The sequence below is a fragment of the Diceros bicornis genome, chromosome 10 (assembly GCF_020826845.1).
Source record: "Diceros bicornis minor isolate mBicDic1 chromosome 10, mDicBic1.mat.cur, whole genome shotgun sequence".
Classification (NCBI taxonomy): Eukaryota; Metazoa; Chordata; class Mammalia; order Perissodactyla; family Rhinocerotidae; genus Diceros; species Diceros bicornis.
In genome coordinates, this window is record NC_080749.1 from 4,921,169 (window position 1) to 4,944,990 (window position 23,822).

At 39.5% G+C, this 23,822-nt stretch overlaps 1 protein-coding gene across 14 annotated transcripts in view; it reads left to right on the forward strand.

The window, feature by feature from the left end:
* The window catches only part of SAP130 (Sin3A associated protein 130), a 79,678-nt gene that overhangs the window by 21,811 nt on the left and 34,045 nt on the right, over positions 1–23,822 (forward strand). For 8 of the 14 annotated variants that reach the window (XM_058548733.1, XM_058548726.1, XM_058548728.1 and 5 more), the window contains 8 exons: positions 2,511–2,670; positions 2,826–2,916; positions 3,122–3,226; positions 7,181–7,322; positions 10,315–10,436; positions 15,408–15,710; positions 16,444–16,621; positions 22,794–22,898. In XM_058548733.1, the coding sequence (XP_058404716.1) occupies positions 2,511–2,670; positions 2,826–2,916; positions 3,122–3,226; positions 7,181–7,322; positions 10,315–10,436; positions 15,408–15,710; positions 16,444–16,621; positions 22,794–22,898 (1,206 nt within the window). The remainder of the gene's footprint in view (positions 1–2,510; positions 2,671–2,825; positions 2,917–3,121; positions 3,227–7,180; positions 7,323–10,314; positions 10,437–15,407; positions 15,711–16,443; positions 16,622–22,793; positions 22,899–23,822) is intronic. The other 6 variants (XM_058548727.1, XM_058548729.1, XM_058548730.1 and 3 more) reach the window with 6 other exon arrangements.

The window sequence follows — 23,822 nt, forward strand, 5'->3', positions numbered from 1 at the left end:
GAGCTACGTTGTCAACTATTAAAAATCCAATCTCCAATAGTAGGCTTTCTCTTCAGTGAGTTCCACCAAGTTCCATACTTGCATATGTAGCCAGGCTTTCAGCTTTCCTTTGAACTCAAATGATGTGTCGTTGAGTTCTCTTTCTACAGGGAGAAAAACCATCCTTTATTCAGTTTGTAAACTTTATTCACCAGTATCCCACCAGGTCTGATTTTAAAGCATTTTGAATGAGGATCCTCCTTATGTTGAAACCATTGCTTAGTTTGGACACATGAAGTCCCGATCACATTTTCATCTTTACTTAATCACGTTTTCTTCTTCCTAGTTCATTGTTCACATGGTTCCAAAATATAAAAGCATAGTAATGTATGTAGTAAGGAGTATCCCTCTCTCCTCTGTCCCCAACTACCAAGTTCCTGTGGTTCTTTCCCTTTGCCTTGCCAGGGTAACCCCCAATAGCTTTTTAGTACCTTCCCGTGTTTCTTAAATACAGTCAATTTCAAATGCAATTCTTACTTTTATGCTTTTTTACCCAAAATGTTATTTAATTGGTATATTCTTCTTTACTTTTTTTTTTTCATGTCACAACATATATTGAAAGCTTTCCATTTTAGTACACAGAGAGTGTCATCATTCTCTTAGTAGCAATCAAGTGATCCATTGTATAAATGAATTTGAGGTTGTTTCCAGTACTTTACTGTCATAAATGATATTGCAGTGAATAACCTCATACTTATGTCATTATGCATGTGTGCAAGAATATCTGTAGGATAAATTCCCAAAAGTAATCAGAGGGTATATGAGATTGTAATTTTGATAGCTGCTGTTTAATTGTCTTCCTTAGCGTTTATACCAATTTATACTCCCTCCAGAATGTACCTGTTTCCTTATAGCTTGAACAACAGACTATGCTGTCAATTTTTTGGATTTTTGCCAATCTGATAGGTGAACAAGGACATCTCAGTGTACTTTAATAAGGTTTTTTTTTTTAAAGCTTTTTTAATTTTTTTTTTTTTCCCTAAAGCCGCAGTAGATAGTTGTATGTCATAGTTGTACATCCTTCTAATTGCTGTATGTGGGACGCGGCCTCAGCGTGGCCGGAGAAGCGGTACGTCGGTGCGCACCCGGGATCTGAACCCGGGCCGCCAGCAGTGGAGCACGCGCACTTAACCGCTAAGCCACCAGGCCGGCCCAAGTTTTTTTTTTTTTGTAATTTTATTTATTTTTTTCCCCCAAAGCCCCAGTAGATAGTTGTACATCATAGTTGCACATCCTTCTGGTTGCTATATGTGAGATGCGGCCTCAGCATGGCTGGAGAAACGGTGCGTCGCTACGCGCCCGGGATCCGAACCCTGGCCGCCAGCAGCGGAGCACGCGCACTTTACCACTAAGCCACGGGGCCGGCCCTTAGTGTACTTTAAATTGCATTCCTCTTCCTATGAGTGAGGGTGAGCATCTTTTCTTTGTTAAGGGGCCATTTGTGTTTTCTTTTTAACAAACTGGCTATTCATATCCTCTGCCTGTTTTTTATTGGCCTGTTACTTTTTTCATTGATTTCTAGGAGCTGTTAGTATATTAAGAAGATTACATGTTCATCTCTTGAATCTTTTGACTTTGCTTATAATGTGTTTTGCTATGTGGGGGGTTTGCTTATTTGTTCACAGAGTTAAATTTATTGATCTTTCATAGCTTTTGGATTTTGAAAAGCTTTTAATAATTAGAAAGCTCTCCCTCACTCCAAAGTTATAAAAGAATTCTACTGTCTTTTCTTCATGTACTTTTTTATTTTCTGTCATCTTTAATCATTTTTGTATTTATTTTGGTGTACTGTGTGAGGTATGGATCCAATTTTATTTTTTACAAATGGCTACATAGTCTTCCCAACATGGTTTATTAAGTAGTTAATTCTACCCCCTCTGACTTGAGGTGCCAACTTTGTTATACTGTCAAGTTTTCTTGCCATTGCTGCAATTTTCAGTAGCTTGCTGCCAGTTAATTTGACATGCTGTCTGTCTTGACATCCCTTTCAATCGTTAGGCAATCATACCTAACTTTTTATCATCTGGTAAGGAATGAGATAAAGTTGGGGTGAGGGTCAGTGCTTCAAGGGTCATAGGTAAAGCTGCTGTTAATCAAGGTTGTCTGTAATCGTCTGTCCTAACGGTGAGAACCTTAGTGTGTATCTTCAGCTTTGTCCACAAAGGGAAGTGTGTTTGTTATGATAATGCTTACTCGAGATTGTCACTGAGTATTGATTAACTGTAATGACTAGGGATTGATTTATTTGATTCCTAGTATGCGTTGATACTTTTTAAAATGAGGCTTACAGCAGTTTCAGGAGAGAAACTCACTGGGCCGTTTACTTCATTTGTTCAACTGTGGACCTCACAGACCTATGAAGAAACATAACTCTGTGACTATGACATAGTACAAGATGTTAAATGGCCTCCACTGCCTGCACTGTGTCTGGAGACAAGTTATAAATCATAATGTCTTTTCTTTCTTTTCAGTCGGCCAACTTTGTCTATCCAGCATCCACCATCTGCAGCAATTAGTATTCAGCGTCCTGCCCAGTCACGGGATGTGACAACAAGAATCACACTGCCATCTCACCCTGCCTTAGGGACGCCAAAACAGCAGCTTCATACCATGGCTCAGGTAAAACAAGAGGTGAAGAACCATCTATATACTCTGTGGGTTAAAACCAGAATTGTGCAAAAGTTGCCAAGAACCTGGCAATATTGAAGGCAGTGGTTGCTTTTAAACTGGGTTGAGTGGGAAATAGTCTTGTTTATAACTCTGTGTTGTGGGATTTCTCCCCACAGAAAACTATCTTCAGTACAGGCACACCAGTGGCTGCAGCAACAGTAGCGCCAATCTTGGCAACCAACACCATTCCTTCAGCAACCACGGCTGGTAAGTTGGCAACCTTGCTTTCCTGCCAAGGAAGATTGAGGCATAAGCGGTGGGTTAATTTTTCACATTTCAGCTTCAGTCAGAGGAAAAGAATAGGCTAGAAAAACTCTCTTGACTTTTCCCAAGAGCTTTTCTCAGGTTTTTCAGAATCTGTAATGTGTGCAGAGACCATTGTTGAAGAATTTCCTTTTTCCTCCTATTTCAGGATCTGTGTCCCACACGCAAGCTCCCACGAGTACAATTGTTACCATGACAATGCCCTCACATTCATCCCATGCGACTGCAGTGACCACCTCCAACATCCCAGTTGGTAAGTGTCGTGTGGCGTTCAGACGGAAGCTTCAGAGGAATTGCTCAGCCCTTCTGACCAGGTCTTCATATAGATGGCTAGCATTGATTTTTTTTTTTTTATTGTTGTTGATTTTCAAAGCAACACTGAATTTAACTTTTAATATTATCTGTCATACAGATTTGGCATTGACAATAGGGGAAAGAAAGAGGATAACAGTTTTTGAGAGCTCAGAGTAAACTTTATTGTAACTCTGCTTTTGACTTCCTCCTTCATCAGACTTGACCTCTTCTCTGTGTACCTTTTAAAGAAATAAGTTAACCTGACTGACATAGTTAGACAAGAACTACAGGAAAAGCAAGAAAGAAGCAAAGATCTGGAGTGAAGAGAACACTGATAGATGGTTCAGGAAAAATCCCTGAGCTGCAGCAGTGGGAGAGCGCTAGACCTCACGTCCTTCACCCTGGCTCTTGTCTCAGTGCTGCTTGACGTACTGCATGGCCATCCCACAAGCTCTTCTAGGCTTTGTTTAGTCCCCTTTCAAATATTAAGGGAATATTAAAAAATCTTTGAGGAGGCCGGCCCAGTAGCATAGTGATTAAGTTTGCGCTGGCTTCAGCGGCCAGGGGTTCGCGGGTTCGGATCCCAGGCGCGGACTGATGCACCCCTTGTCAAGCCATGCTGTGACGGCCACATATGAAATAGAGGAAGATTGCACAGATGTTAGCTCAGGGACAATCTTCCTCACCAAAAAAAAAAGAAAAATCTTTGAGATTTTTGAGTCTCTGGCAGCAGGGATTGGCAGACTGTTTCCATAGGGCCAGATAGGAAATGTTTTAGGTTCTGTAGGCCTCGTAGGTCTGTGCCTCAGTGACTCAGCTGTGGATGAGATGTAAACAAATAAGCATGGCCGTGTTTCAGGAAGACTTTTTATGGACACAGAAATTTGAATTTCATATAGTTTTCGTGTGTGATGAAATATTCTTTTTTATATTTTTTTCCCCAACCATTTAAAAGCGTGAACCCATTCTCAGCTCACGAGCCATACGAAAAGGTATTGGGCAGGATTTGGCCCGCAGGCTACAGGCTGCTGATGCCTATCCTCAGGGCTGATATCTCACTGTCACAGCTTCCAAAGCAGAGACTGTGGCCTGTGAGGCAGAACACTGCTCTCTTGAACCCAGAAGCCCCAGGTTTTGGTTGCTAGTGTTACCTTTGCCCTGGTTCTCTAACGGTGAGTATGTCATCTTACTGTTCTCCACTCCCAAAGATATAGGAAAGCGGCTCTATTTTTAATATACTGTACTTTTAGAAGTAGGACTGCTTTTTGTGAGAGGGCACACTGACATACTTGATCAGAAATCTGGTGCCCAGACACAGAAGTGTGGCTTCCCTGCCTGCCATGTCCCGGCACTGAGGTGGTCCCTGCCTCCCTGCTTCCTCCTTCGCATTCGAGACAGGATGCAGCTTCATAGCCCTCTTATTGAACTTTGAGGACGCTGTTCCAGAACAATGGTAGACCCAGGAAACCCCTCCTCCTCTTTTAGATAACTGGGCCATGCCAGCCCTTAAATTGGCACTAAGCCCCACAGAAGGCTTTTAGCAGAGAGAATGCTGCTGCTGGGTCTGTCTCACATTACTGCTCACTACAGCTTGGCATTGGAGAAACCAGACTTCTTTCATACCCCTCTGAATTTAATTTTGCTGCTGTGAAAAGAAGTTGTTTTGTGTGTGTGTGGTTTTAGTGTTAATGCACTGTTGTTGAAAAAAGTCGTCGATCGTTCCATATTGTCATTTTCTGGCTGTACCCAAGAGTGTCATGAGTTATCCTCAGCCCTGTAACGTCAGAGCCAACCACACCCATTCTTTTAATGTTTACAGTCGAGAGTCTCACTAGGGAATCTGAAACTTTAAAGAAAATCATACCAGTAAAGAGGGGGCAGTGTACCCTAGGTGCTCTCGGGTTTTGTCTTGAACCCTGTCTGTGAAGAATTATTTGGAGAATAGTTCTTGTTAATGTCACTGTACCTTGCTAAAAGATCACACTGTGGAAGTAAATTCACTAAAAGTACCAGGAAACGGAAATATGTTTATTCATTTGGCTAAAATTAGTAGCTTTTTGCCTGTCCTAAGTTACTGTATTCTATATCTCCCCAGCTCATTTATCTTTGAATTTTAACCATTTACCAAATTCTAGATATGAAAATCATTTGACAGAGGTGTCCAAACAAATTTAACATCTGCCACTTACTGTGATTGGTTTTGTCAAGTTGCATCAGGTTCAGGCTCTAGTTTTGTTTTTCTCTTTTATAGCAACCCAAATATTTCTTTATTACATTATAATAGGATCCCTGTACAAAGGTACCCCAGTTGAGAAGGGAAACCTGATATTAACTCTAGAGCATTGGTTTTCAGGTTGGGGTATAGGAGATATATTAAAATCAACTAAGCGACTTTTTCCAAGTGGTACTTGCTTTCTCCAGGTGAGATTAAATATTGAATTCAGCTGTTGTTACTAATAGGCGTGTGTTGGGTCAGGGGAAGAAAGCCTGATTAACCACGAGCATGGAGTTTTCACATGTAATGAATGTGCATTTCCAATAGAGTACCCTCCTTATTTTTCTCCATGCTCTGGCCCACACATGATAGTGGTCTCAGAATTATAAAAAGCAGAGTCAGATGATTATAGCATTCAGAAAATGGATTATCTTTGCAGGATAGCATCATGGCCAACTTACAATTTCTGCATTATATTTTTCCTTTATTTTATATATTTATTTTTAATAATTGAGAATGTGTTCCTTTTTTAATTAGAAAAAACTTAAAAGGTATAAATTCATGGGTGTGTTTATGGTTACCAGCCACTGGTTAGCTACTCTGTCACATGACAGCTGCACTCCTATTGAAAGCATTATTTTCTCCTACCTTTTATGGGCACAGTGAAAAAACAAGGCTTAGTTGCTTTCCACTCGGCACCCCCGCAATGATTACTGATGGAAAATGTGTCATGCCAGCTTCTCTCTGCATTAGCCCATCGATGCCATCATCAGTGGTCGAATTGGGCAGCCCAGCTATCATCCTGCAGAAGCTTCTCCAGCTGCCTCCCTCAGGAAATAGCTGGGCATCGTGCTGGGTTTGTGCTGCTTTCCTTTGGTCTTCAGTGTGCTGCACTTTGGGTAACGTGGTGGCATCATCCTAGTCTCGAGTGATTATGTGCCTGTCACTGGTGTAACTTGGGTCTTTACACAGATGGAAGCTGTCCCTCTATGTCTGTGAGGTCACAGCTTTTCTTTCCAAGTTCCCAAGAGTTAACAGACAGGTCTGTAAGAACAGTAAAGTGTGTCCCAGTTCAGCTCTACTTCTAAACAAAATCTGATTGCAAATTGTAGAGGAGAGCAACTTTGAGCCTCAGATTAAATTTGGAAAGTCTATGGTCATTTTGATTTTGCTGTAAACTGTTATGCAGAATCATAGGACATAGGAAATTAAGTGATTATCTAGAAAAGAAGGCCTCCTCAGAGATGAGGAAACTGAGACTTAGAAATTGAAATGATCTATTCATTACTAATTAGCTACATATTAGTAAGTAGTTATGGACCATAGAGTAGAATCTAAGGTCTTTGCCGTTTGTGTATTCAAATTTTTGTTGAATTTTTTTTTTAATTAAAAAGTTTTCTCCTTTTGAAGAAAAGGTCTCCAAGAAGCTAGGTGAGGGGGAAAGGGCCTGGTTGCTGATATTTTTGTTAAAGTATTAATGTTGAACCCTGCTTTGAGAAATAACAATGTGAATATGTCAGTGGATTATTGGGTTGAAATAATTCAGTTGAACCTTACGTTCTCATCTTTCATTTTTTATTTTGATTAAAAATCTATCCTTTTTAGTGTGCCTTCGTAAGATTGCTGCTGGCCAAGAATGTTTTGGCATGCCAGTAATAGCATATGAGCAATAATGTAACTGGATTTTACTGCTTCTAGCTAAGGTGGTGCCTCAGCAGATCACACACACTTCTCCCCGGATCCAGCCTGATTATCCCGCAGAGAGAAGTAGCTTGATTCCCATTTCAGGACATCGGGCCTCTCCAAATCCCGTGGCCATGGAAACCCGAAGTGACAATAGGTAGGAGGGAATGTGCCAGTTACACTGCCCCATTGTGCCCCGTTAATTGTTTTGATTTTTCAAATTTTCCCCCTGAAAATAATACGTTGTGTAATTTCCTTTTTAGTTTTATGAAAGTGTGCTGTATGTATTCAGCCATTCTCCTTTTGATGGTCATTCTCCTAGTATCCATTTTTTTTGTTTCGTGTTTCTCTGTTTATTGTGAGTGATTTTGAGAACAAGAGTTGCAGCATTGTGGCTCTTTATCCCTGAGTACTTCCATTTTTATCTCCAGAGAACAAAGACATTCTCTTAACCACAGTACAGTTATCCGAAATGATTCTTTAGCTTTCCATTTGCTTTCATACATTGACATTTTTGAAGAGTATAGACAGGCCAGTTGTCTTTGTACAATATTCTTCAATTTGGGCTTGTCGAATTGTTTCCTCATAGTTAGATGCAGGTTATGCTTTTCTGGAGCAAATACCACTTAGGTGATATGTTCTTCTCATTGTTATTACACCAGAGACCTCATGCTATGCCTTTGTTCCATTGTTAGTTATGTCAACATTAATTACTGGTGAAGGTGACATTTGCCAGATTTTTCTACTAGAAAGGTGTATTATTCTCCTTTGTAAACAACTAGTCGGTGTGGAAATACTTTGAGACTATAGATATCCTGTACCCCAGTAAACTTGCACTTAATAATTTTAGTGTCTATTGATGATTCTTGGCTGAATCAGTTGATGCTTGCAAAATAATGACTTTTTCTTTCTTTTTTTGGCTAGAAAAGATTTGCTCTGAGCTAACGTGTTGCCAATCTTCCTCTCTTTGTTTGTTTTCTTTTCCTCCCCTAAGCCCCAGTACATAGTTTTATATCCCAGTTGTAAGTCCTCCTAGTTCTATGTGAGCCGCCGCCACAGCATGGCCACTGGCAGATGAGTAGTGTGATTCCGTGCCCGGGAACTGAACCCAGGCTTCTGAAATGGAGTACACCAAACTTTAACCACTAGGTCATCAGGGCTGGCTCAATAATGACTTTTTCTAACTATCATTTCATCCACATTTTTCACTTGGCATTCTGATGAAGAGAAATTTTCTCTATCCCCATTTATTTTGTTGTGTATTTTATTTTTAAAATCAGCATGGGCTCATGGATTTGGTTTTATTCATTGTTATAATCCATTACTGTCATCTCTTTTGATGCTCAGTTGTCTCCGGGTTGGTCCTTGGGAGCTACTTCACACTAGTTCCTGTGGGTTTTGCCATGTCCCGGTCATTCTAGCCCTTCCTTACTTCCCACCACAAGATACTCCAAGCTCCTCCTGAACATTGTCTGTCTGAGCCCTGGAATCTACCATTTCTTCAAGGAGCCCTGGTTCCTTTTCATCATTTAGAAACTAAGGTCTGTTCATTGTTATTGATTGTCATTTCTTCTAGGCCCTTTCAGCAGGCAGAGGTGGGAAGTATATAACATTTTAAAAACCCTGTAGTACATGCTGATAGCTCTAGTTTAACCCCGTTACCTCCCCCGTTCCACGTTTACGTCTCCCTTCTTCCATAGCAAGGACCTGGTACACTACACATGAAGTAAGTGACTTCAGGATTGGATCATTTTTATTTATTTATTTTTGTGTGTGTGAGGAAGATTAGCCCTGAGCTAACATCTGCCAATCCTCCTCTTTTTGCTGAGGAAGACTGGCCCTGGGCTAACATCTGTGCCCATCGTCCTCCGCTTTATATTTGGGACACCTGCCACAGCATGGCTTACAAGCGGTGTGTCGGTCAGCACCCAGGGTCCGAACCTGCGAACCCCGGGCCGCCAAAACGGAGCACGTGAACTTGACTGCTATGCCATCAGGCCGGCCCCTGGATCATTTTTAAATTTTCATGTTTGATTATCACGGTGTATAGGAATACTTACATTACAGGTTTTAATATATTCATCTTGTGTCCATCCACCTTACTGAACACACCTATCAGCTCTTAAAGTTTGTAGATTCTCTTGGATTTCCTATGTAGCTGTTTATTTCATCTACAAATAAAAACAGTTTTTTGAGGTATGAGGGAGTTTTTTCTCATTTCCATTTTGAATACTTATGTTTTTCTTAATGTTGTTGGCTAGAGTTTTCAATATGATGTTGAATGGAGCAAAGATAGTGAGCATCCTTGTCTTATTCCTGACCTGAATGGGAATTCTTCTGAAATTTCCTTATAGATTTTGGTAGATAGTATTTTCAGTTTGAGGAACAAAGTTTCTTTCTATTCCTTTTTTCTTAGGCATTTACATCATGACTAAGTATTGAATGCTATTAAATATTTTTTGTATATCTTTTGCGAAGTTTCAAACGATTGTTCTCTTTTAATTTTTAATATGATCTAAGACAGTAATAGAAATTCTGATACTGAATCAATCTTATCTTTCTGTGATAAACCTTATTTGATCATGATGTATTTAATTTTATATAGTACTTAATTCAGTTTTCTTTAGGAATTGTTGTGTAAGTGTAGAGAGTGAGATTTATTTATAATCTTTTCTCATATTCTTCCTGTCCAGTTTTGGTATCAAGGCTATGTTAAGCTCATTTTAAAAAATAAGTTAGATCCCTTTTCTTTTTCTGGTTTCTGAATCGGTTTGTGTAAGTTGGAGATTATCTGTTTTATGTATGTTAGATAAAATTTGCCAGTAAAAACAATCTGAGCTTTAGTCTTTCAAGTGGAATTGAGTAGGGAAGAACTTTGATTACTGAGTTTTTTGAGTTGGTCTTGGTAATTATTATTCTATATATTTTTTATGTTTATTGATAATAGTTATTTATAGTATCCATTTCTTTTTTAAAACATTATTTTCACTAGATCTTTGTCCTTTGATCTAATAGTTAGTTTGGGACACAATTTGGGAAATGTTGGTATGGCAGTTAAGAGTATGAAGGGGACCTAGGGGATAGGATCATTTGAAGGTAAAGAAGAAAGGAGACCATTTTGTTTTATATTATCTGTGTTTTATCTATAGACCGTCTGTTCCTGTTCAGTTCCAGTACTTTTTGCCAACGTACCCACCTTCTGCATACCCACTGGCTGCGCACACATACACCCCAATCACCAGCTCTGTCTCCACCATCCGACAGTATCCAGGTATGAGTGATGCTGTTAACGTGACTTTTAACATATTAATTTTTGCAAGCAATAAGATAGAAATTGATCAGTATTTCTGGTATGAGTTTAATTACTCTAGCTTCTATTTGCAGATTAGGCTAAAATCTGAAGGTTTAAGATTTTAAATCATCTCTGTGATCTGTTAAAAGGTTGTTATTTATTAGTGATATTTACATGATTTTATCCCACCCTGAGGATAATTACGTTAATTTTTGTTAGACCTTAAACTGGTGGTACCGTTAAAATGAATAAAGCTATACTCCTATGGAGCTTCTATTGTTCTGTGGGATATCTATTGTATTTTTAATGTTAGTCCAGTTATGCTCACCACTTATTATCCTGACTTGTAAATAGTGTTCTTTTTGCCAATCCAGAAAAAACAATACTTAAACCTCAGGGTTTGTGTAATCTTTTCCTGTGGGACCCTCAGCTCACTTTAGGCATAAGACGGCCAGATTGTCCAGATTGTGGACCTTGCTTTCTGTTGTGCAATTTAGGGCTGCAGCCAGGGCCTCCTGTGGCCACTGACCACTTGAAAGGGGACCTGGTGCAAATGAAGAACTGAATTTTTTGTTATACTTAATTAAAATTAGGGGAATTTCAAATATGTTTGAAACAACTTAGTAATGTGAAATTACTTTTTCAAAATTTTAGATTTTATGGAATCAAAATACAAATCAGATATTTCTGATAAAAATTTAGTATCTGAATTGAGATGTGCTTTAAGAGTAAAATACACTCTGCATTTTGAAGACATACTGTGGAAAAGAGAATGTAAAATATCTTATTAAAAGTTTTTATAGTGATTGCATTTTGAAATGATAATATTTTAGATATATATTGGATTAAACAAAATATATCATTAAAATTAATTTGGCCTGCTTCTTTTTACTTTATTAATGTGACTCCTAGAAAATTTAAAATTGCACGTATGACTTAGGTTTCTGTTGGACAGTGCTGGTCTAAAACTTTCAGACACTGTAAGGTGTTTAGATAGTTTTGAAAACAGATTTCTCCATCTCTGAATTGGTTTCTTGTTGGTGTTTCCCTGAAAACCTTCCCCAAGTTTTATTTTAATTTTTTCATTTAATGTGGAAAAATATCTGAATTGTTCTGAATGTTCTGTCATGTTTTACTGTACATCAAAGTAATAACATCTTTTTAAAGGAAATTCATAACAGTGTTTTTTATTAACAATCTTATAAAGATAAAACCATGTTTAATTGATTGTTGCCAAAAGTAGGATGCAAAAAGTATCATGTTGACAATTAGGAAGTAAATTTCATGAGCGAGAGAGCGAGTGTGTGTGTGTGTGTGTGTGTGTGTGTGTGTGTGTGTGTGTGTGATTAGGATTATTGCTGACAATTTTCAGGTCTGTCAGTAACAACACCTACCTTAAGGTTCCTCTGCTAGGTGATACTTCTGTAGCAATGCTGTCATTTTGTAACTCATGACCAAAACGTATTTCTCTGAATGCTAGCCAGCTGAAAAGTACATGCAGAGTCTCTCTTGAGCTAAAACTATCTATGCAGACACTATCATTTATATAAACGTTTATTGCAAAAATCCATCATATGAGCACTGTCAGAAGTGTTGGGGATTCTGCCAATCATCTGTTTCTCTGCATTATTATTTTTCCAAGTTTCTTCTTTCACTACTACAGTAGCCCTGGTGGATACTAACAGAAAAATGAATAGTACAGTCAAAACACTTTATTTCTTCCAGTACCAGTACTGTCATTTTGATGCAGATGAGAAGTGCTACATTATTTTTCAGACATGTGAATCTAAACATGAACGGACATGACTGAAGAAATGATTTATTAACCAAACTACAGTGTCCTATTTTTAAGCATTATGAATTCAGTGGCTTATTTTAAATGATTTTAAGGCAGATGTTCTTCAAATCAAGAAGAGGATAGGAAAATTTGTATATAATAGGCTCTGATCTTGCCAAATATGGGGTTACTCTAATATATAGTTTATTTTATTTATTTATTTATTTTTAAGATTTTATTTATTTATTTTTACCCCCCAAAGCCCCAGTAGATAGTTGTATGTCATAGCTGCACATCCCTCTAGTTGCTGCATGTGGAACATGGCCCCAGCATGGCCGGAGAAGCGGTGCGCACCCGGGATCTGAACCCGGGCCGCCAGCAGCGGAGCGCGCGCACTTAACCGCCAAGCCACAGGGCCGGCCCTAATATATAGTTTATGATAGATTAGACCAGCTGTTCATAGTCTCCGGTTGCTTATAAAGATGGATTCTTGGTCCATTAGTTATTAGTTAAATATAGCTATGAATGTATGATGATGAGTATATATACATAATTTATGTAGTTTGCAAGTAATTGATCTCTCTCAAATTGTTCCTGAAATTTTACTTGTTTCAGAGATGTTTTCCAGTTCATTCATACATTTATTAATTCCACATATATTTATTGAAACTATATGTAAGGTCCTGTGTAGGTTTTATTTTTAAAATTGACTCTTAAACAGACCTTGCTTTCAACAAGCTTGGGGTCTACTAGGGAGATAGGACGTGAAGAAAGCTTACAAGAGGGAGTGTGCTAAGGCCCGGAAGAGAGGCTGGGGCAAAGCCATGCTGCTGCTGAGGTGCAAGAAGTTACTTCCACTTGGCGGGGGGAGGGGGAGGGGTCAGGAATGATTCCCTAAAGGAAATGACATGGGGAAAGCATCTCTCAGAATGGTAGGACAGAGCTGTGGTGGGATTGGAGAACAGCACGTTTCTGCCTGTGACTAAAGCATTAGCATAGAATGTGTGCTTGGAACAGCATCGGTTTTGGCAGGAGCATAGTGCAAGTGAGGATACGAAGCATGGAGTAAGACTGGATCTTGAAAAGGCTTGGAATGATGACTAGACTGCATGTTCTACAACAGGCAAATGCCCAAAAACTATTATTGAATAGAAATAACAAACGTACACTTCTCAGGAAGAAACTAATAATGCTCTATGGATTATTTATTTATTTTATAGCAATGGAAAAATTGCAATAGAGCATTGACTATAAATTTACATGTGCTAACTTTTCGCTATACTTTTTTCATTCATAATAATAACTTTTTTTTTTCCTGGTGAGGAAGACTCCCCCTGAGCTAACATCTGTTGCCAGTCTTTCTCTTTTTGCTGAGAAAGGTTGGCCCTGGGCTAGCATTCATGCCCATCTTCGTCTACTTTATATGAGATGCCACTACAGCATGGCTTGATGAGCGGTACATAGGTCCATGCCTGGGATTCGAACCTGTGAAACCTGGGCTGCCGAAGCGGAGCATGTGAACTTAACCACTACGCCACTGGGCTGGCCCCTAACTTACCTTTTTTTTAAGCTCTATATGGTTTATAAAACTTATTCAATTAAACCTTTTTTTTAATTGAGGTATAATTGACATCAGTTTCAGGTGTACAACTTAATGATTTAATATTTATATATATTGCAAAATGATCACCATAATAAGTCTAGTTAACATCTGTCACCATACATAGTTACAGAATTCTTTTTTCTTGTGATGAGAACTTGTAAGATCTACTCTTTTAGCAACTTTCAAATACGCAATACAGTATTATTAACTATAGTCGCTATGCTGTACATTATATCCCCATGACTTATTTGTTTTATAATTGGAAGTTTGTACCTTTTGACCCCCTTCCCCCGTGTTTCTCACTCCTAACCCCCCACCTCTGGCAACCACCAGTCTGTTCTCTGTATCTATGAGTTCAGTTTGTCTTTGTTTTTTTTTTCCCCACATATAAGTGAGATCATACGGTATTTGTCTTTCTGTCTGGCTTATTTCACTTAGCAAAATGCCCTCGGGGTCCATCCATGTTGTCACAAATGGCACGATTTCCTTTCTTTCTTTCTTTCTTTCTTTTTTTTTTTTGTGAGGAAGATTAGCCCTGAGCCAACATCCGTTGCCAGTCCTCCTCTTTTTGCTGAGGAAGATTGGCCCTGGGCTAACATCTGTGCCCATCTTCCTCTACTTTATATGGGATGCTGCCACAGCATGGCTTGACAAGCGGTGCTTCGGGCCACACCCAGGATCTGAACCTGCGAACCCTGGGCTGCCGAAGTGGAGTGCATGAACTTAACCAGTATGCCACCGGGCCGGCCCCATATGTCCTTTCTTTTTATAGCTGAATAATATTCCTTTGTGTGTGTGCGCGTGTGTGCGCTATGTTGTGTTATGTGCTATGTTACATGTATATATATATCATATTTTCTTTATCCATTCATCCATCGATGCACGCTTAGGTTGTTTCCATATCTTGGCTATTTAAATAATGCTGCAGTGAACATGAGGGTGCATATGTCATTTTCTGGATTGTTTTGATGACTGAGAAGAAAAGTCTTTTGTGTTTATTTTCTTTCCACAAATAGTGACAAATCCTTTCTTTTTTGTTGCTCCCTAGGAATGCTTTTGTTTTCAGTTTTGTTGTTGAGTTTGTTTTTATACACAGTAGGTGAGATATTTGCCTTACAGAAAAAAGGAAACTTGCATGTTGTCTCTCTTCAGTGGATATATTGAATTTAAAATTCGTAACTACTATATTTCAGAAATGCCTGTGATAATGGTTCTATCAATTAAAGGAAAGATTCTTGACCTGGGAGCCATGGATGTATCTCAGAACTTTTATATTAATTATTTAGCACAGTTGCTTGGCTCACATTTAGAATTTAATAGGTGATTGCTTTTTTCTTGTTTTAATGCTATTTCTAGTAATCTGCAGAAAGATCATATCAAATTGGTAGGAAATGAGGGGGAAAAAATCCTATATAGAGAGTTTTATGTAGTACCTTTTTTTTTTTCAACTGAGGATTTAGATCTTGCACAATGAGAAAAATTCTGTTTTCGTTTTAGAGTTTTTCTCCTTATGTGGACTGTGTCTAACCAGAGCTAACATTCTTGTAGTCACTTTTTGCATCGTTTTTAGTTTCAGCTCAGGCTCCAAACTCTGCCATCACAGCTCAGACTGGTGTTGGAGTGGCATCTACAGTCCACCTAAATCCCATGCAGTTGATGACAGTGGATGCATCTCATGCTCGACATATCCAAGGGATCCAGCCAGCGCCCATCAGTACACAGGGGATACAGCCAGCTCCCATTGGGACCCCAGGAATACAGCCAGCACCAATTGGCACACAAGGAATTCACTCAGCAACCCCAATCAGCACACAAGGACTTCAGCCTGCACCAATGGGTACTCAGCAGCCTCAGCCTGAGGGAAAGACTTCAGGTAATTTTAATTTTTTGCATGGAAGTTGGTGTGGAGGAAAGAGATACACTGGCTTTAAGTCCTGGTTCTGCCACTTGCTGGCTTTGTGGTCTCAGGTAATTTCTCTAGGCCTTAGTTTCCTCTTTGTAACATGAGTTTCTTAGAATTTATCTGTCAGGGTCATTGTATGTATTAGAAATTACATAAGCAGCCTAATGTGCATTTGCACATGGCGAGAAGCATTCTGTAAAGAGCTCGTAGTTGAGAAAGCAAATTCTCCTTATAATGGTAGTGTTCTCATTCTGTTAAGATTTTCTTTGGAGTTGTGTGTAAAACTGTAAAATTAAGATAGGTTGGAATGTTAGTACCCATTATTGGAATGTTAGTAATCCCATTATTAGGGATTGAGAGGCAGAGAGTGGTATTTTACAAAAACTGTAGAACATTTCTTGAAGTATATTATGTTCTTTGTGTATTTTACCTCATTTATTAGTAATTACAGTTATAGAGCAAAGAAAAATGGATACTGATTATGCATCAGTAGACTTAGTAACCTCTCCCACTTTGCCATCTGCTTTTAGGCAGATGAAAGTTGTGTTCCTATCCCTTATCTTCTTGAAATTGGACAGTCTTAACATGGGACGTCTAATTCTGGTGGTCTAATGGTTTTTGTTTGTCTTATGTGACATTTTAGTAATGTTTCTTCCATTGCCCTCTCTCCATCCTTCTTTCCTGCCCCCTCCCTGTCCTCCAGCAGTGGTGTTGGCAGATGGAGCCACACTTGTAGCCAACCCTATTAGCAGTCCATTCAGTGCTGCTCCAGCGGCAACAACCGTGGTGCAAACCCACAGCCAGAGTGCTAGCACCAATGCTCCAGCCCAGGGCTCGTCCCCCCGGCCAAGTATACTCCGGAAGAAACCTGCCACAGATGGGTGAGTAGACCCACTAGTGCCAAATGACACCTCTAGTTCTGGATATAACTGGCACAAACGATAGGCACTCGTCCAATGCTGGTAGCAAACTATAATCTCTCATCTTCTGTAGAGTTTTTTGAATTTTCTCCAAAATAACTGATTACAGGGTTGTTCAGTAGAGCCATGCCAGGCTCAGACTGTAGGATGGTAAAGAATCCATGAGTCAGTGGGGGTGTTACTTTATAAGCATCTGTTGCATACTACTTTAGGAGCTCTCTGTAATTCTGGGAGTTTAATCCCAGAACCCCTAAAGTAGCTTATAGTGAACTCTTCAGGCTCGTCTAAGTAATCACAGTAACATGTACTGTGTATTTTTCCTCATCGTCCAGCATGAATTGTTCAGGGTGAGCAATTTCCTAAGTGTATTAAGGGTCATATTTAGTATCAGATGGTGTTGTGTGTTGCCATATAAGCTTCTGAGTTGGTGGGTCCTAGGCAGGAAAGTACGTGATATGCTATGAAACATAGATCCGAGTCTCTGTCTTTTAAGGATAAGTCAGTCCATGGCAAAGTAATCTTATCAGTGAAAATGCAAGGCAAAGCTTGTAGTTAAGATGGCACATTGAACACACACTTCTCAATTTCTTTTCCTCTCCAAACTCTACAGAACTTTTAATAAAGAGACTTCTTAAAGTAAAAAAAGGTTATAAACACACAAGGAGGATGGGGAGAGTAGGAGAGGACACAACAGCAACAAAACTTTGAAGCTGGAAAGCAGATAGGCAAGTGATTGCTCGCTTAGCTGGGAGAAAGCTGCATGTTAAGGCTATAAAAGAGAATGTTGAGAACCATCCTCATTTAAATTGCTGAATCTTCAAAAGGACCAGGAACAGGAAGAACTGGGATTGAAAGGAGGCTGAGCTGAGATCTGTGTGAGAGGTGGTTAGAGCTCTGCATCCCCTTCCCTGCCCACACTGTGGGGTACACTGCCCCTCCCCAACCCCAGGCACCTGCAGATTTAAACTCTGCAGACAGTCCACTGGGATCAACCAGCACAATGAAGGCCATGAGCATTTTGCCAGAAACAGATTAAGTGAGTAAGCATTTATGAAATGCTGAGACTTCCCAGGCCACTTCTCTCTTTTGGCTGACGGAACCCTGGCAGTTGAACTTAACTCTGTAGACAGAAAGTGAGAAGAGGATTCTGCTCTCCTTCTGGGGTCCGTCTAGCCCCAGGGGAAAGAGCTACAGATACCAACACTAGGGGTTCCCTCAGGACGAGAGTCAGATCACCCTACAGTGAACCTGAAAGTAGACAAGGCTTTCACAGGCTCAGATCTTCCAACCAGCTTTTTAGTACCCCTATTCCTCATCATGAACATTCAACCAAGGATAACCAGGGGTTCGAGGGGGCTGCTAACAATGCAAGAGAGAAACTGCAGTCAACGTACTGAAACAGCAGCTTGAAAGATGCAGAGGCTAGGCAAGGAGAATAAAACTGAAAACGAAAAATTAAAACAAATGAACAAAGACAAAACTGTCAGTGCTGTCTTCAAAGGACAATAGAAAAAAAGACATCCATGAAATAGGAAGGCAATGCTACACAAAGGAGCTCTCAGAGAACAAAAGAGTGTGTCCTGAAATTGAAAATATCATAGCAGAAATGGAAAACTCAGTAGAAGAGTCATTAGGTAAAGTTGAGGAAATCTCTCAAAAGTAAAGCAAAAAGACAAAGAAATAGAAAATAGGAGAGAAAAGACAAGAAAATTAAAGAACCAGTTCAGGAGAGCCTGCTTCCGAGTAATGGAGTTTCAGCAAGACAGATCAGAGAAAAGGAGGGAGGGGGATCCCTTAGAAATAATTCATAGAAAATTACCAAAACTGAAGGGTATTATTTTCCTGATTTAAAGAACCATGAAATGCTCAGCACAGTAAATGCAATGGACACAAATAAACCGGCACCAAGGTAAAATATTTTGAAATTTCACAACACTGGAGACAAAAGATCTGCCCCCTTCTCCCACACTTCATCACCTCCCAGAAATCCTTCTGCTGTGCCCTCTGCAATCAGTCTGTCATTATCAGAGTCCCGTGTCCTTACCTCTTCTTGGAGCATGCTTTCTTGCTCTAACTGAAACTGGCTCTTGCTTGAGGGTCTTGATTTCCGTGAGCTCTTCCACAATGGTGTCTCTCTCTGCTCCCGATCCATCCTGTCACTGGGCCTGGAGGTAGGGTAGGTGTCCTCTTCATGCCTCACTGCCACTTTCAGGCCATTTCTAGGCCATTTCTCTTCAAAAGCACTTGGTCAGTATTTAGATTTTCTAAAATTTGCAGTGGAAAAAGTAATTTCACATAGCCGGGTTATTCCAGACACACTGAAAAATTTTCCAGTGACTGAATCGAATATCAGTTTTTAAATTCAAATTAATTTAAATGAAATATCGCTAAACTTTGCTCCTTAGTTGCACTTGCCACCTTTCAAGTACTAGTAGCCCCATATGGCTAGTGGCTGCTTTGTTGGACAGGGCGGCTCTAGAGGCTTGATCAGATTCAACTGTGATTTTGGAGTTATGTTTGTGTGTCCTTCAGAAGGTTCATAACTTCTGGCTCTCATTCTGTCTTGAACTTAATGGAAACAGAAATGATTTCGTAGCTCTCTGGCCTCTCCGCTGCTTTGATGCTTCCCCTCCCTCCGCCCTCCCTCAGCAGGGCGCATCCATAAGCACTTGCCCTCCTCGGCAGAGAAGTTCAGCATGCCTTCCTTGCCCTCTTTTTCTGTAGTACTCCAGGGTCCCGCAGTCGCACTATCTGTTTTTCCACCTCACTGGCAGCAGTACTGCGCCTCCAACAATGCCCAGCTGGGAGCCTTCCCTTCATTGATCCTTCTCCCTTTTCATTTTTCTTCACTGCTTTTCGTGACCTCTTTCTCTGCTCTCTCTCATTCAGGTTCTGTGGTCTGTTGCAATCATTTCCTTTCATACAGCCTCAGCTTCCTTGCCTTCCTCTTCACTTTGTCAAAACTGGATTTAAATCCAGCTTTCTGCTCAATTTGCTTTGTGCATGCGTGTGTACAGCAGATCGTGGAGAGAAAACACAGTGTTGAACTGGTCTTGCTTAGCCTCACAAACCTCCACTGGGATCTTACAGTGGACCAACACAGTATACTTTCCTAAACCAACTTCCCGGAACTATTTTACATCTGCTCCACTCAAAACTTCCACAGCTCCTCTTCTGTATTCACTATTAGCTGCCTACTTTTTTGAGAAAATGGAAACACCAAAAGAGAACTTCCCCTAACTCGAGCTCTCACATCTCCTTACCTGCCAGTGTCTGTGCCCGTGCTCTGCCTTCCCATCTCTCGATTGGTGAACTCTTGGAGCCTCTCTGGCCTACTCAAGAACAGTGCTCTAGCTCTTCTCCCTCTTTCCTACTGAATCAGTTTTATCTTGCTGGTGGATCATTCACATAAAAAGTATAAACTTGCTGTCATTTCTTCCATCTTAAAAAAAAATTCTTCTGTTGGTCCACTTTGCTCCACTATCTACCCCATTAGTTTGTTCCTATTTGCAAAGAAAATAAAGGAGTCATGTATGTTTGCTATCTCCAGTTCTTCCAGTCTCTGCTTCTTGCAGCATTTTCATTGAGTATAGAGAACTGCGCAGATAACGTGTACAGCATAATGAGTTAGCACAAAGTGAGCACAACATACAACCACTGTATAGATCAGGAAATAGAACATTACTGGCACTTCCTCCCAAAGGTGACTAACCAGTTTTTCTTTTGATCCTGTAGATTTATTTTGCCTCTTCTTGAACTTGATATGAACATAAAATATGAACAGAATCATATTTTATGCATTTTTTGTGTGTCTGTCTGCCTTTACTTGGTTTTGAAGTTTTAGATATTTGATGGTATTAAGGGGTTATTATATTTTTTTAGTATGTATCTCTCAATAGATATGTGCTGAAATATATACAAATGAAATGATGTTATTGCAATTTTTTTATTGCTCTATAAAATGCCATTGTGTAACAGTACTATAGTTTATCCATGGATATTCGGGTTCTTTCCAGTTGGGGGCTGTAATGTTATCCTGAGCATTTTTGTGCGTGACCTTTGATGCGTACCTAAATGCTTTTGTTGTGTTTCTAGGAGGGGATTTGCTGTGTTATGGGCTCTGCTTATGTTCAAGTCTAGCAGATAATGCCAACAGTTTTTCCTAGTGCTTACACCCAGCCACACTCACCAGCAGTGCAGATCATTGCATTCATCGTCACCAATGCTTGTTGTTGGCACTCTTTTTAAGTTTAGTTGTTCTGTAGGTTTATAGTGGTGTATCATTAGTTTTTTTGTGTGTTTTTTTTTTGTTTTGGGGGGTAAGTAGTGGAGTGGAGTTGGTCTTACTTTTTTGTTTATTTCTTTTTATTATGGGAAGGTGTAGATATAATACAGTTTTGAACATATGAATGTATACCCATCATCCAACTTCAGTTATCAACTTATTAGCTCATGGCCGATTTTGTTTTATCTATATGCCTACTCAGCCCCTTCCACTGTATTATTTTGAAGCAAATCCCGGGCAACACGTCATTTCATTTGTGTATATTTCAGCATGTGTCTGTTGGGAGATACGTACTAAAAAATATATAACTACTTAATATCATCAAATATCTAGGCATTGTTCAAATTTCCAGTGGTCTCAAATGTCACAAGGTTTCTTTTGTTTTATATTATTTGTTTGAATCAGTATTCTGATAAGGTGCACACCTTATAATTAGTTGGTATGTCTCTCAAGACTCTTCTAATGTATAGGTTTCCTCTGTCTTTTTTTCTTGTAATTTATTTGTTGAAGAAACTTGGTCTTTTGTCCTGTAGAGTTTTCCTTCTCCCACACCCTCTCCTTGGATTTTGTTGATTGCACCCCCATTGTGTTAGTTTCTTAGTGCTGCTATAACAAATCATAAATTTATTCTCACAGTTCTGATGGTTAGAAGTCTGAAATCAAGGTGTTGGCAGGGTTGGTTCCTTCTGAATGCTCTCAGGGAGAATCTATTCCAGGCCTGTCTCCTAGCTGGCTGTTGGCAATCCTTTGCCTTCCTTGGCTTGTGGACACATCACTCCAATCTCTGCTTCCATATTCACATGGCCTTCCTCTGTGTCTGTGTCTGAATCGCCCTCTCCTTTCTGTTATAAGGATACCAGTCGTTGGATTTAGGGCCCACCTTAAATCTAACATGACCATATCTTGAGATTCTTAACTTAATTACATTTGCGAAGACCCTATTTTTTTACATTCAGGAATACCAGGAATTAGAACTTGGATGTATCTTTTTAGGGAACATAGTTCAATTCAGTCCACTACACCCACGGTGTAGTTCACTTTTTCTCTCCTCCATGTTTTCTCTAAGTTGTTGCTTGAATCTAAAGGCCTGATTAGATTCACTGTTCTTTTCTTTTGGCGAGACTACTTTGTAAATTGGTGGTTTAGTCTTTTAACCGGAGAAATATGATGTCTGGTGGTCACTCTTTTTGAGATGTTAGCCGTCTTGAGGATCAGTATCTGGATCCATTAACTATTGGGCATTGCAAAATGGTATGTTCTGGTTCTAGCCATTTTCTCTGTAACCCACTCTCGTCTAGCATTTGCTTCCACCACTCTGCCAAAACTAAACATGTCTCGATCACTCACGACTGTCACATTGCTAAACCCAGTGGTTAATTTCCAGTCTAAGCCATATGTGGCCTCTCTCCTGCATGCCACAGCTGATCACTAACTACCTTGTTCAGGTCAGTATAAATACATAGACATCATAATGATTGTACAGACTTAATAGGGATTGAAAGTGTAATATTTAAGTAGAAAGGAGACATGGTATGCTAAAAAAGCATCCGAAAGAGTCACAATGGTTACTTCCTGGAGAAAGATGGGCAGGAGGTGGAGAGGGATGAGTAAGGGATCGGCTGTATTTTGTTAAAAGCTTTTTATTACTAATAATTTATTACTATTTGGCTTTTTAAATAACATGCCCATATTACTTTGATAAAATTTAGAAATCCATTTAAAAAATACCTAGCCTATGCAGTGCTTTTATTTTGCCATAAGTATGGCTAGCAAATGTGTGTGTTGTACTTCTTATCCTTTAATGCCCTCGGACTGCTGTGTTCCGGGTTTGTTTCTTGTCTGTTTCAGAATGGCAGTTCGGAAAACCCTCATTCCTCCTCAGCCTTCTGAAGTGGCTAGTCCCCGAGTGGAGAGCTCTATGCGGAGTACATCCGGGTCACCTAGGCCTGCGGGGTGAGCACATAAATGTTGTCACTCTTGCTTCCAGCTGCACATAACTGGGGAGGAAGAAGTCTAATAGATGTGACAAATGTCACATAATTTGTCTATGTGCATCTTTTTATATCCAGTTTCTAGCTGCATGACCTGGACATGTTTCTCAACCTCTCTGATCCTAATTTACCTCGTTTATGAAATGGGCATACTTATAACATCTACCTTATAGGATTCTTGTGTATTTAAATGAAATGATGCATTTAAAGCACTTAGAACAGAGCCTGCCTCATAGTAAACACCCAGTTGTTGTTGCTATCAAAAATGGGATGATGACAATAGTTAATACATGCCTTTTTCTTTATCTTCTTAATTCTAAAGGTAATATTATTTTGGGAAAAAAAATGAGACAGTGTAAAAATATTTGAAGTGTATAATGAAAATCATTGTCCTATTCTCCACCCACCTCTCCAGTCCTGCTCCCCAGAATAATATTGATTGGTAACAGTTTTCTTAAATATCTTTGCACATCTTTTTCTACATATACATGTAGATAGATTGATAGATTCTTAAAAACAGGATCTTGCTGATTGATCTCTATCTTACATTTTTACTTATATCAGTAATAGCTTACCATGTTAATAGATTTAGATCCTACTTCTTCATAAAGCTTCATTCAAGAAAAAAAATGAATGCCTTGTGTGTGCCAAGTATCATTTTAAAATCTGGGGGTATATAAAAGTGACTAGAACAGACAAAATGTCCATTCTCCTTAAGCTTACTTTCCTAGTGAGTGTGGAGAAATAATAAATATGTGAAGAAAAAGAAAGCACTGTGACAGGGAACATCAGTGATGAGAGGAAGAGGTGATGACTTATAGAAAGGCTTCCCTGAGCAGAGGTTTAAGAGCATGCTCCCTGGTGTTGGTCTGGAGCAGGATGTCAG